At 44.4% G+C, this 14,921-nt stretch overlaps 1 protein-coding gene across 2 annotated transcripts in view; it reads left to right on the top strand.

Moving 5' to 3' along the window:
- Nucleotides 1–14,921, top strand: part of LOC112249605 (transcription initiation factor TFIID subunit 4) — a 70,340-nt gene that overhangs the window by 2,392 nt on the left and 53,027 nt on the right. For both annotated transcript variants that reach the window (XM_042331000.1, XM_042331001.1), the window contains exon 2: nucleotides 4,918–5,078. In XM_042331000.1, the coding sequence (XP_042186934.1) occupies nucleotides 4,918–5,078 (161 nt within the window). The remainder of the gene's footprint in view (nucleotides 1–4,917; nucleotides 5,079–14,921) is intronic.

Raw genomic sequence — 14,921 nt, 5'->3', positions numbered from 1 at the left:
AACACGGATGAGGAAGTTATTTGCTGTTTGGTGTAAGTTTCTCAAACACGTGAAATCATAAAAAAGTTGTCTGGAACCTAATAACCCATCATTTACATTAAAAAAAAAAGAGAGATTTGGTTGTTAAAAAACAACTTCTCCTTTACATCTGTATTGATTTTAAGTTAATTCTGTATAATGTTGAAGACATATCTGAGATTGAATAAAGTTATTACATGATTCATGACACCCATTATCAACACAACACAAAGATCACAACCAAGACTGCATGTGAGCAAAATGTTCACTGCTCAGTTGGTATGGTGACAAAAATGCCTACTGGTATACTGTATATAATATACAGTATATTTCAATGGCATTGATAATATGACAGAACACAGTACACAATGGCATGCGTCATTCCGTTTCTAAGAAAGTTCCACATCTGCTTGATATCACCCAATCAAATTACTTTTCTCACATCACAAGCATGTACATATTTTGCCAATGGGCAAGTTTAATGAAGTGGCAGGACATAAAAAACACACGAGACATGATCTCCTCTATTGGTATTCATCTCTCAAAGTTGTTACCATGAGCTGCATGAGGCACGGGAAAGAGCCACTCAAGTTCCATAAGGAACAATATCACTGTGTTGGCCCAACAGACAGATAGGCCTACTCATGCATTTTGTATGTGATCATGTTTTCTTGTGGCTCAAAAACTTTGACTCAGTAGAGAATATGAATTAGAATAGGGACTTTAAAAAAAATATCGACACCTAACCCTGATCACAGGCATTTTGCTGATATTGTTCATTACGATAAGTAGCCTATAAGAGAGAAATATGAAGTTTGAAATGAAATAAGATTGCTAATATGGGTGATTGTTAATGGGATAATTGATGGCTATAACCATCAAACTAGTAGTTGTTTAAAGGATAATTAAATTATCGTTATTGCATTAATTCAGGCAATTTAAGGCAATATGGATTTTTGTCCATATCGCCCAGCTCTAGTGGAGATTAGACTTGCCACTGTCCTATAGTACTCTCAAAGTTACACATTTAAAATAAACAAATAGCGGGATATGCATACCTCTGCTATGATATATTCTGATTTGCAGAATCATTCAAATCTCAGTTAAATGGAGAAGAGAAGTTTCATGGAGTGCAGGGAACTCCTGGCCCAGAACACATCACTGTCTGGCAATTCATGAGTTTATGAGCATTTCTCAACCGCTAGACCATATTGCATCTCATCTCACCAATACATGCCTGAAGACAATCCACTGTGAGTGCTGCATATGTGCTCAGCGTGGCGCATGATTAGGTCTCCCATGTGTTTGCAAGCGATAAATTAACAGTCTGAATGAATCCATGCTGTGTGCGTTTAAAAACAATGAGACAGTCATGCTCTGATGATTTGAGGCTCACTTTTATGACTGAGATTGAGGTTGTGTCTAAAGGACTTAGTGTTCTGATTGCCTGCTTTCAGAGGATTCAATTGAGGTTACTTGTTTATGAGTTGAAGTTGGCCTGTTTTTCTAACTCTGGTGTTTGAATGAGTAAGCACCTGTCTATGAGGCTGTTCAGGCAGGCTCAGAACAGTGAAGGGGACAGATCACATCCAAAGTGCTGTTTAAGAGACTATTTGGTTATGTTATTCAACCCTTATTTTCCCAGGTAAGTTGACTGAGAACTCATTCTCATTTACAGCAACAACCTGTGGAATAGTTACAGAGGAGGGGGATGATTAGGTGGCCATGATGGTATGAGGGCCAGATTGGGAATTTAGCCAGGACACTGGGGTTAACACCCCTACTATTATGATAAGAGCCATGGGATCTTTACTGACCACTGATGTGGCGTTTACACTGGCAGCCTAATTCAGATATTTTTGTATGCTGACTAATCAGATTAGCTCTGAAAAATATCTGATGTCAAATTAAATTGTATTTGTCACATGCTTCGTAAACAACAGGTGTAGCCTAACAGTGAAATGCTTACGGGTCTTTTCCAACAACAAAGTTGAAGATAACAATACAAATACTGACACGAGGAATGAATATACAGTGAATATAATGTTTAAATAAAGATTAAACATAACATTGCTACTATATACAGGGAGTACCAATACCGAGTCGGTGTGCAGGGGTACGAGGTAGTTGAGGTGACTATTCAATGCCTTCAGAAACTATTCACACCCCTTGACGTATTCCACATTTTGTTGCGTTACAGCCTGAATTCAAATTGGATTTTAAAAAAACGTCTCACCCATCTACACACAATACCCCATAATGACAACGTGAATACATGTTTTTAGAAATTTTAGCAAATGTATTGAAAATGAAATGCAGAAATAACTCATTGAAATACTTTGTAGAAGCACCTTTGGTAGAGATTACAGCTGTGCGACTTTCTGGGTGTGTCTCTGTAATAGCTTTCCACACCTGCATTGTGCAACATTTTCACATTATTATTTTAGAAATTCTTCAAGCTCTGTCAAATTGGCTGTTAATCATTGCTAGACAACCATTTTCAGGTCTTACCATAGACTTTCAAATAGATAAGTCAAAACTGTCACTCGGGAACATTCACTGTCTTCTTGGTAAGTAACTTCAGTATAAATTTGGCATTGTGAATTAATCTTGCAGTGTCTGATGGAAAACAGACTAAACCAGGTTTTCCTCTAGGATTTTCCCTGTGCTTATCTTTTCACTCTGTCAATTAGGTTAGTATTGTGGATTAACTACAATGTTGTTGATTCATCCTCAGTTTTCTGCTATCACAGCCATTCAATGTTTACTGTTTTAAGACTGCTTTGGCCTCATGGTGAAATCCCTGAGCAGTTTCCTTCCTCTCCATTAACTCAGTTAGGAAGGACGCCTGCATCTTTGTGACTGGGTGTATTGATACATCATCCAAAGTGTAGTTAATAACTTCACCATGCTCAAAGGGATATTCAATGTCTGCGTTTTAAAAATCTTTACACATCTACCAATAGGTGCCCTTTGCGAGGCATTGGAAAACCTCCCAGGTCTTTGTTGTTGAATCTGTGTTTGAAATGCACTTCTCGACTGAGGGACCTTACACATAATTGTATGTATGGGGTACAGAGATGAGGTAGTCATAAAAAATAATGTTAAACACTATTATTGAACACAGAGTGAGTCCATGCAACTTATTATGTGACTTCTTAAGCACATTTTTACTCCAGAATGTATTTAGGCTTACCAGTAACAAAGGGGTTGAATACTTATTGACTCAAGACATTTCAGATTTAAATGTTTTATTAATTTGTAAACATTTAGAAAAACATAATTCCACTTTGACATTATAGGGTATTGTGTGTAGGCCAGTAACAAAACATCTAAATGGAATCTACTGTATTTTAAATGCAGTAATTATGTAGTGTATGTGTGTATTGGGGTGTAGGTACAGTATGTATGAGTGTGTGGGTATAGTCCAGTGTGTGTGCGTAGAGTGCAAGAGAGTTAGTGCTAAAACGGTCAATGCAGATAGTCTGAGTATCCATTTGATTAGCTATTTAGCAGACTTATGGTTTGGGAATAGAAGCTGTTCAGGGTCCTGTTGTTTCCAGACTTGGTGCATTGGTACTGCTTGCTGTGCGGTATTATAGCAGAGAGAACAGTCAATGGCTTGGGTGGCTGGAATCTTTGAAACATTTTTGGGCCTTCCTCTGACAACACCTGGAATAGAGGTCCTGGATGGCAGCTCGCCCCCAGTGATGTACAGGGCCTTACTCACCACCCTCTGTAGCGCCTTGCAGTTGGGTGCCTTTCAGTTGCCTTACCAAGTGGTGATGCAGCCAGACAAGATGCTCTCAATGGTGTATCTGTATAACTTTTTGAGGATCTGGACACGTTCATTCTTCAGAGCAAGGTTTCCCAAAGTCCCCCCATCCCCCCCTCCTTCGTTTTGGTTTTTGCCCTAGCACTACACAGCTGATTCAAATGATCAAAGCTTGATGATGAATTGGTTATTTGAATCAGCTGTGTAGTGCTAGGGCAAAAACCAAAATGTGCACCCGTGGGCCCCCAGGACCGAGATTGGGAAACCTTACCTTAGAGGAACTTGATGTGAAAGGATCTGATGTGATTGGTCAAAATACCAATTAGTGGAAAGCATTTCAGAATGGAGCTCCCTGTGTAAATGCAGCCAGGGAGTCAGGACATCTGTTTAACGTCCCATCCAAAATTCTGAACCCACTTCAGGATCATGTCCCAAATCACTGCCCTGGGGCATTTTTTAGACCAGAGGAAAGAGTGCCTCCTATCAGCCCTCCAACATTATCTGGTATCCCATCCAGGGACTGACTAGGACCAACCCTGCTTAGCTTCAGAGGCAAACCAGCTGGGAGATGCAGGGTGGTATGCTGTTGTTTCAGTTATTCCTCTCGCAGAGATCTACACATATTGTGAGTCACATAGGGTCTACTTGTGTCTGGACATTACTGGTATAGCATACCCATTAGCCTACCCAAAATGTTCAGTGATTAAAGTAGCTTTTGTGTATTAGTGAGAAAATGTGTAGTATAATATAGTTACATTTTCTCTGAGTTAATCTAGAGGAGGCTTATGGAAATCTGTTTGAGGCATTTATGTTGAGTAACAGATACACTGTGTAATAAAAGCTCTATCATTTCTCATTCTATTTGATGCTGATGTAAATGGAATGTACTGCTCTCATGGGCAGATTGAACATGGCATTAGGAAATCAGAATGAACATCAGAATTGACACTACTGTTTCATGAATCCAACGTGATCTCCTTGTCACTGGTCTCCTTGTCACTTTCTAGGGTCACTATGTGACTGAAATGGGTGCATTTCATTGACAGCCAGCCCAGGTGCCTTTTAGGTCAGTATATTGACTTTGACTGAGTATATTGTGTGTGATTGCTCTGTCTGCACTCTAGGAATGGTGTTGGTGCGCACTGAGATGGGTCAGCTGGTGATGGTCCCACAGCAGGCCCTTGCCCAGGCACAGGCCCAAGCCCAGACCCAGGCCCAGAACAACATCTCCCCCCGAACTGCCACCCCCACTGCAGGGGCCACCTTCAGAGCAACTACCCTACAGGTAAGAGTTACTACCCCACTGTCACTACCACAGTGTGACATGCCCTTAGTTGTTCAGTGAATCAGTTGCACAGAGGGATATATTAATTCAAAAAGATGGATTTAGTTAATTACATTGAAAAATACAGTTGCTGAATGTATATATCCTCTGGCTTTTGGGAAACTCATCATTTGATATGCCTTATGATGGAAAGGCCTGCATTGCATTGGATGGTGAAGCGGTAATCTATTTCATAGAAGACTAATCTACACACTGGCCTGCTCTAGGTAGCTAGGTTTTACCATTAGGTATAGTTGTAAAGAATTTGACTGTCAAATGTATGCAGACACATTCCCTGAGGATATCAAAAGAGATGAAGTGGTTATAGCCTGCCACCTAGCTGTCTCTCTGTAGTCTCACTTTACATTACTGAAGCCTCTGAGACAATTGGAATAGATTTATGGTTGTCGTTACACTTTACATTATGTCCTTCTTGTAACTGTAATTGCTGTAGTAACAACATTGTATTTGTATGCGTATAGTGTAAACTGTGATCTGAAACTAGTGAACAAAATATAATCTATCTGACTTACATTATGTCAGTTTAGACATGTTGCATTTGTCAGGTCTTTGCCGATTGAGCTTTTATCCAGACAGGTCTGTATTTGACACAAACATTTGTATTGTGTTTTTATGTGTAATTATATAGTATTATTTTGATAGAGCAGTAGCTCTGGAACCTTATTTGAATGACTCTTCCGGGTCTCCTGTTTTCAAAATTTTATGTGCTTGTAAATATTTCATAGAAATGTGCTTATTATCACCTGTGGAAATGTTATTAATTGCAGTGGCGATTTTAGCATGTCAATCTTGGTGGGGCAAACTTTTTAAAATTGTTTTGCATGCCAGCAAAGCCACTACACAACACAACACTAAACAATACATTAATTGCACTATAAAGGTGACAAACGGTGTCCACAAACTGTTAGGGCCTTCATAAAGCTGTCCCAACAGCAGAGCTTTCTTTTCAGCACCATGGAGTGAATCCTTACCACCGCTACACCTGGCTCTCAGCGGAGCCTTGTCTGGCAGCTAAACAGTTAATTCAGCCTCATTTACTGCCTTTTTAAAAAACATAGCTCATATGGCTGACTTGCTTAAACAAATGTGGTTTCTACTGAAAATTGAGATGTACAAACTATGGCATAAGGGAATGATGAGCGGATAAGAGGCAGTCTGTCCTTTCGATTAAGACATTAAAGAGCGCGCTAAAAAGGACATAGTCAATATATCTATTTGTTCAGCACTTTTGAAATGTACAGCGACAGAATTCAGAACATAGGCCTTTCTTACAGTTTCATACACCAAGTCAGAACCATATAATAAATAAAGGGGGCATATAAACAGATAAGGAAATCTCTTACAATATTCAAGGATATTTCTCTAAAACAGGCTATAGGCTCCATGTGCACCACCAGTTATGAGGGGATGCATATTGGCTACTAACAGCTTACTACACAACATACACTTAGTATCACTGTCTTAGCTCCAGTATACAGTTGAAGTCGGAAGTTTACATACACGTTAGCCAACTACATTTAAACTCAGTTTTTCCACAATTTCTGACATTTAATTCTAGTAAAATTTCCCCTGTCTTAGGTCAGTTAGGATCACCACTTTATTTTAATAATGTGAAATGTCAGAATAATAGTGGAGAGAATGATTTATTTAAGCTTTTATTTATTTCATCACCTTCCCAGTGGTTCAGAAATTTGTATACACTCAATTAGTATTTGGATAGCATTGCCTTTAAATTGTTTAATTTGGGTCAGACGTTTCGGGTAACCTTCCACAAGCTTCCCACAATAAGTTGGGTGAAATTTGGCCCATTCCTCCCGACAGAGCTGGTGTAACTGAGTCAGGTTTGTAGGGCTCCTTGCTCGAACACACTTTTTCAGTTCTGCCCACAAATTTTCTATAGGATTGAGGTCAGAGCTTTGTGATGGCCACTCCAATACCTTGACTTTGTTGTCCTTAAGCCATTTTGCCACAACTTTGGAAGTCTGCTTGGGGTCCTTGTCCATTTGGAAGATCCATTTGCGACCAAGCTTCAACTTCCTGACTGATGTCTTGAGATGTTGCTTCAATATATCTACATAATTTTCCATCCTCATGATGCCATCATGCACCTGTCCGTCCTGCAGCAAAGCACCCCCACAACATGATGCTGCCACCCCCGTGCTTCCCGGTTGGGATGGTGTTCTTCAGCTTGCAAGCATCCCCCTTTTCCTCCAAACATAACAATAGTCATTATGGCCAAACAGTTCTATTTTTGTTTCATCAGAACAGAGGACATTTCTCCAAAAAGTACGATCTTTGTCTCCATGTGCGGTTGCAAACCGCAGCCTGGCTTTTTTATGGCAGGTTTTGGAGCAGTGGCTTCTTCCTTGCTGAGCGGCCTTTCAGGTTATGTCAATATAAGGACTTGTTTTACTGTGGATATAGATACTTTTGGATCTGTTTCCTCCAGCATCTTCACAAGGTCCTTTGCTGTTGTTCTGGGATTGATTTGCACTTTTCGCACCAAAGTACGTTCATCTCTAGGAGACAGAACACAGCCAACACTGAGGTCTTGGCTGATTTCTTTAGATTTTCCCATGATGTCAAGCAAAGAGGCACTGAGTTTGAAGGTAGGCCTTGAATACATCCACAGGTACACCTCCAATTGACTCAAATTATGTCAATTAGCCTATCAGAAGCTTCTAAAGCCATGACATCATTTTCTGGAATTTCCCAAGCTGTTTAAAGGCACAGTCAACTTAGTGTATGTGAACTTCTGACCCACTGGAATTGTAATACAGTGTATTATAAGTGAAAAAATCTGTCTGTAAACAATTGTTGGAAAAATGTATTGTGTCATGCAAGAAGTAGATGTCTTAACCGACTTGCCAAAACTATAGTTTGTTAACAAGAAATTTGTGGAGTGGTTGAAAAACGAGTTTTAATGACTCCAACCTAAGTGTATGTCGACTTCCGAGTTCAACTGTACATATCTCCCAAGGCATATTACATAATTTATGCAGTAGCATACAATACATTTCTGGACTCACCATTGCTGTGCTGTGCTCACTGAACAGGAAGGTGGCGCAGTGTCGGAAAATTATGTCATAAAACTTTGTCATCAAAGTCTGGCATTCTCTGGAATTATGGTGCTTTCAAGACAACTGGGAACTCTGAAAAAACAAGGTTGAATCATTACGTCAGTGATCTTCAGGTCAGAGCTCTAGAAAGAGGCCCAAGTTCCCAACTTGGAATTCCTGGTTGGATGACCGTTCAAAACTTATTTTTCCCATCTGAGCTCGTTTTTTCCGTGTTCCCAGTTGTCTTGAACTCACTGATGACTGAGATTGTTTTGTTTCCAGTTTCCAGTTGTTTTGAACTCTGCATAAGTCATGCTGCTGGATTGACAGCATGGCCAGTGTATTCAACCTTTTGTGGCCCATGGTATTGTGTGTGAATGTTTCTCCTTTTAAGCTTGGAAAAGATACCCTTAAACTCAGACTTGGACCACACACCCTCTCCACCGAATAGCAGGCAGAGGAAGTAAAATAGTGATTGCTTTTAAGCGCTTGCAGTTAGCCTCTGATTCCTTCCAAACCACTCATTGTTGAATTTGCGATTTACAACTTGTTGTGTAATGTTTATGTCCAATGGGCGATAATCACCGATACGTTTTAGCTATAATTTCTCTTCATATGACAATGATTGAAAAAGATTTGCCAGTAGATTGTCGACGTGATTCATATTGATGACTGCTTGCCTAGCTTGCTAGCTAAGATTTTGAAAGTATGATGTTGACATGATCAGTCCAATCAAAGCTATGGTAGATATAGTGTAACGTGATTTGAAGTCCTTTTATATGTGGCGACCTTGAGCCTCACTTGGATGGGCACTTCATCATGTAAATCTATGGCAGCACCCAAGAGGGCTTGAACTGCCTTGGTCACCCTGTAGGTTCTGAGGTGACATTGTGTCCCATGAGTGACAGAACACTGAGCCAATCACAGTGCAACTAGAGAAGATTACCAACGCCTACCCTCTGTATTTTCTGCTGGCTGCCTCTCCACCACAGAAAAAGCTGAGCAAGGCTGAAACACATGCATTTTGGAACTGCCTTACTCAAGAAAGAAAAAATAGACCATGTTTGTATGCGGCATTATTTTTGTTATATATTTTTTTGCATTGTTTGCAAACTGATATGTGACACGTATTAATGGCAAAATAACATGCCAAACAGGCAACTCATTATTTATTTAAAAAATGTGTCATCGCTGATTCATTGTGAAGCTTATTGTATTGAATCGATATTCTATTGTCATATTTTTTTACGACTCTTGTTGGACAACTTGTCAGTAGACGTGTCTGCTGAACTTGACTGTGCTTAACAAAAGTTTATTTTGTATACTCTGTTGTCGAAGTGTCAACTTTCAACAGAAAGGGTTTGTGGAATGGCAATTTGACGCGCCAATATGAGATATCCTGTCTGGTACCTGCAGGCAATAACATATACATTCCACCAGGGGGCAGCATTTCCTTGACATGCACAATTCAGCTGAACAAAAGAGCATTGCAATACCTTTGATTACCATTGTGTGTCATTTTACCTGTATTTAGCCTCTATTTCTGTGTGATTGCAAGTCAATGGATTGTTACTAATTTGAAAAATAATAGCATTATAAAATAAATATATGAGAATTACAAGGTAAAATGGTAATTGCATTGTAGTAACCTAAGTACGTGTTTGTTACTGGAGGACAACTCAAGACACTATGGTACCAGTATGCCCAGACATGGCATATAATTACTTTCACATGAGCCGTAGAAATTAAGACTGTTATCTTTGAGTTGCTGAACTTGTTACCCTTCTTCCTACCGGTTCATCCTGAGATAAACACTGTAACAAGGTATTGCAGAGTTGGTTGTGATAGTGATTTAGGCTCAGAGTGAATCGAAAGTTCAAAACTGTCACTGATAGCAGATTAGTGAGCTGCCAGCATTGACATAAACATCAACACATGAAAAGAAGAGGAGCTGGAATATGAAAGGGAATGGTGTTTATTCCTGTGCTCCTCTCCTCTCTGTCAGGCTGTCTGTCTCTCCTGTGACCGTGAGGGAAAACGGAAGGCATTCCGAGCTGAGCTCCTTCCTTCGACAAGTGTTAAATCATTCATCATCCAACTGCCTGATTGATTTAAAAAGCAAACAACGCTTTAGCTAGTGAATGAGAATGTCTTAGGAAGGCATGGTTGGCGGGGTGATGCACCCCCCGGCTCTTCCCCCCTTGTGAGCCCCATTCCCTTCCCCCCTTATGAGCCCCATTCTCTTCCCACCTAACTGCACATTCTTTGAGCCCTCAAAACTTTCTGCTAAGGAGAGACTCGGAGGGAGGGGCCCTCTTCATCTAACCCCTTTCCCCTCTTCATTCTCCCCTTTCCTGTCTCCCATCTCCCCTCTCTCGGTTGGCCCTGTGTGTGTGTGTGTGTGTGTGTCCGTACGTGCGTCATTTAGTGAACCACTGCTGTCATTAGCTGGCCAACTTTCTCGGAGAGAAATAGGTCTCTTCCTACACATTATCTGAAGCAGCCGCTCTTGAGTCGACACCAAGCATGTCAATCATCAGACTGACAGCACTTCCACCTCAGAGCTGACCTTAATGTCTCCCTGTTGTTCACTTTGTATATGTATATATAAGTGAGAGCTGAGGGCCAGGGACAGAGGGCCTCATCCCCTCCAACCCCTCCTGGTGTCAAGCCTGGTCCAGGCTGGCAGAGTGGGCTATATGCCGGTACCGCCATGGGGCACCAGCATGGTACTATGTTACTTAGTGCCCAACCCCAGCCCTCCTACCAGCATGGTACTGTGTTACTTAGTGCCCAAACCCAGCCCTCCTACCAGCATGGTACTGTGTTACATAGTGCCCAAACCCAGCCCTCCTACCAGCATGGTACTGTGTTTCTTCGTGCCCAGCCCACCTACCAGCATGGCACTGTGTTACTTAGTGCCCAGCTACAGCCCGCCCACCAGCATGGTACTGTGTTACTTAGTGCCCATCCCTCCTACCAGCATGGTACTGTGTTACTTAGTGCCCAGCCGCAGCCCTCCTACCAGCATGGTACTGTGTTACTTAGTGCCCAGCCCCAGCCCTCCTACCAGCATGGTACTGTGTTACTTCGTGCCCAAACCCAGCCTTCCTACCACCATGATACTGTGTTACTTAGTGCCCAGCCCACCTATCAGCATGGTACTGTGTTACTTAGTGCCCAGCCACAGCCCTCCCACCAGCATGGTACTGTGTTACTTAGTGCCCAAACCCAGCCCTCCCACCAGCATGGTACTGTGTTACTTAGTGCCCAGCCCAGCCCTCCTACCAGCATGGTACTGTGTTACTTAGTGCCCATCCCTCCTACCAGCATTGTACTGTGTTACTTAGTGCACAGCCCCAGCCCTCCTACCAGCATGGTACTGTGTTACTTAGTGCCCAGCCCCAGCCCTCCTACCAGCATGGTACTGTGTTGCTTAGTGCCCAGCCCCAGCCTTCCTACCAGCATGATACTGTGTTACTTAGTGCTCAGCCACAGCCCTCCTACCAGCATGGTACTGTGTTACTTAGTGCCCAGCCCTCCTACCAGCATGGTACTGTGTTACTTAGTGCCCAGCCACAGCCCTCCTACCAGCATGGTACTGTGTTACTTAGTGCCCAAACCCAGCCATCCTACCAGCATGGTACTGTGTTACATAGTGCCAGCCCTCCTACCAGCATGGTACTGTGTTACTTAGTGCCCAGCCACAGCCCTCCTACCAGCATGGTACTGTGTTACTTAGTGCCCAGCCACAGCCCTCCTACCAGCATGGTACTGTGTTACTTAGTGCCCAAACCCAGCCCTCCTACCAGCATGGTACTGTGTTACTTAGTGCCCAGCTACAGCCCTCCCACCAGCATGGTACTGTGTTACTTAGTGCCCATCCCTCCTACCAGCATTGTACTGTGTTACTTAGTGCACAGCCCCAGCCCTCCTACCAGCATGGTACTGTGTTACTTAGTGCCCAGCCCCAGCCCTCCTACCAGCATGGTACTGTGTTGCTTAGTGCCCAGCCCCAGCCTTCCTACCAGCATGATACTGTGTTACTTAGTGCCAGCCACAGCCCTCCTACCAGCATGGTACTGTGTTACTTAGTGCCCAGCCCTCCTACCAGCATGGTACTGTGTTACTTAGTGCCCAGCCACAGCCCTCCTACCAGCATGGTACTGTGTTACTTAGTGCCCAAACCCAGCCATCCTACCAGCATGGTACTGTGTTACATAGTGCCCAGCCCTCCTACCAGCATGGTACTGTGTTACTTAGTGCCCAGCCACAGCCCTCCTACCAGCATGGTACTGTGTTACTTAGTGCCCAGCCACAGCCCTCCTACCAGCATGGTACTGTGTTACTTAGTGCCCAAACCCAGCCCTCCTACCAGCATGGTACTGTGTAACTTAGTGCCCAGCCACAGCCCTCCTACCAGCATGGTACTGTGTTACTTAGTGCCCAGCCACAGCCCTCCTACCAGCATGGTACTGTGTTACTTAGTGCCCAGCCACAGCCCTCCTACCAGCATGGTACTGTGTTACTTAGTGCCCAGCCCCAGCCATCCTACCAGCATGGTACTGTGTTACATAGTGCCCAGCCCTCCTACCAGCATGGTACTGTGTTACTTAGTGCCCAGCCCTCCTACCAGCATGGTACTGTGTTACTTAGTGCCCAGCCGCAGCCCTCCTACCAGCATGGTACTGTGTTACTTAGTGCCCAGCCCCAGCCCTCCTACCAGCATGGTACTGTGTTACATAGTGCCCAAACCCAGCCCTCCTACCAGCATGGTACTGTGTTACTTCGTGCCCAGCCCACCTACCAGCATGGCACTGTGTTACTTAGTGCACAGCCCCAGCCCTCCTACCAGCATGGTACTGTGTTACTTAGTGCCCAGCCCCAGCCCTCCTACCAGCATGGTACTGTGTTGCTTAGTGCCCAGCCCCAGCCTTCCTACCAGCATGATACTGTGTTACTTAGTGCTCAGCCACAGCCCTCCTACCAGCATGGTACTGTGTTACTTAGTGCCCAGCCCTCCTACCAGCATGGTACTGTGTTACTTAGTGCCCAGCCGCAGCCCTCCTACCAGCATGGTACTGTGTTACCTAGTGCCCAGCCACAGCCCTCCTACCAGCATGGTACTGTGTTACTTAGTGCCCAGCCACAGCCCTCCTACCAGCATGGTACTGTGTTACTTAGTGCCCAAACCCAGCCCTCCTACCAGCATGGTACTGTGTTAGTTAGTGCCCAGCCACAGCCCTCCTACCAGCATGGTACTGTGTTATTTAGTGCCCAGCCCCAGCCCTCCTACCAGCATGGTACTGTGTTGCTTAGTGCTCAGCCACAGCCCTCCTACCAGCATGGTACTGTGTTACTTAGTGCCCAGCCCTCCTACCAGCATGGTACTGTTTTACTTAGTGCCCAGCCGCAGCCCTCCTACCAGCATGGTACTGTGTTACTTAGTGCCCAGCCCTCCTACCAGCATGGTACTGTGTTACTTAGTGCCCAGCCACAGCCCTCCTACCAGCATGGTACTGTGTTACTTAGTGCCCAAACCCAGCCATCCTACCAGCATGGTACTGTGTTACATAGTACCCAGCCCTCCTACCAGCATGGTACTGTGTTACTTATTGCCCAGCCACAGCCCTCCTACCAGCATGGTACTGTGTTACTTAGTGCCCAGCCACAGCCCTCCTACCAGCATGGTACTGTGTTACTTAGTGCCCAAACCCAGCCCTCCTACCAGCATGGTACTGTGTTACTTAGTGCCCAGCCACAGCCCTCCTACCAGCATGGTACTGTGTTACTTAGTGCCCAGACACAGCCCTCCTACCAGCATGGTACTGTGTTACTTAGTGCCCAAACCCAGCCCTCCTACCAGCATGGTACTGTGTTACTTAGTGCCCAGCCCCAGCCATCCTACCAGCATGGTACTGTGTTACATAGTGCCCAGCCCTCCTACCAGCATGGTACTGTGTTACTTAGTGCCCAGCCACAGCCCTTCTACCAGCATGGTACTGTGTTACTTAGTGCCCAGCCCCAGCCCTCCTACCAGCATGGTACTGTGTTACATAGTGCCCAAACCCAGCCCTCCTACCAGCATGGTACTGTGTTACTTCGTGCCCAGCCCACCTACCAGCATGGCACTGTGTTACTTAGTGCACAGCCCCAGCCCTCCTACCAGCATGGTACTGTGTTTCTTAGTGCCCAGCCCAGCCCTCCTACCAGCATGGTACTGTGTTACTTAGTGCCCAGCCCCAGCCCTTCCTACCAGCATGGCACTGTGTTACTTAGTGCCCAAACCCAGCCCTCCTACCAGCATGGTACTGTGTTACTTAGTGCCCAGCCACAGCCCTCCTACCAGCATGGTACTGTGTTACTTAGTGCCCAGCCCTCCTACCAGCATGGTACTGTGTTACTTAGTGCCCAGCCACAGCCCTCCTACCAGCATGGTACTGTGTTACATAGTGCCCAGCCCTCCTACCAGCATGGTACTGTGTTACTTAGTGCCCGGCCACAGCCCTCCTACCAGCATGGTACTGTGTTACTTAGTGCCCAGCCACAGCCCTCCTACCAGCATGGTACTGTGTTACTTAGTGCCCAAACCCAGCCTTCCTACCACCATGATACTGTGTTACTTAGTGCCCAGCCCACCTACCAGCATGGTACTGTGTTACTTAGTGCCCAGCCCCAGCCCTCCCACCAGCATGGTACTGTGTTACTTAGTGCCCAGCCCTCC

This window comes from Oncorhynchus tshawytscha, linkage group LG12 (assembly GCF_018296145.1).
Source record: "Oncorhynchus tshawytscha isolate Ot180627B linkage group LG12, Otsh_v2.0, whole genome shotgun sequence".
Lineage (NCBI taxonomy): Eukaryota > Metazoa > Chordata > Actinopteri > Salmoniformes > Salmonidae > Oncorhynchus > Oncorhynchus tshawytscha.
The sequence above is the reverse complement of the archived record's forward strand: the minus strand, read 5'-3'. Positions and strand labels throughout refer to the sequence as shown.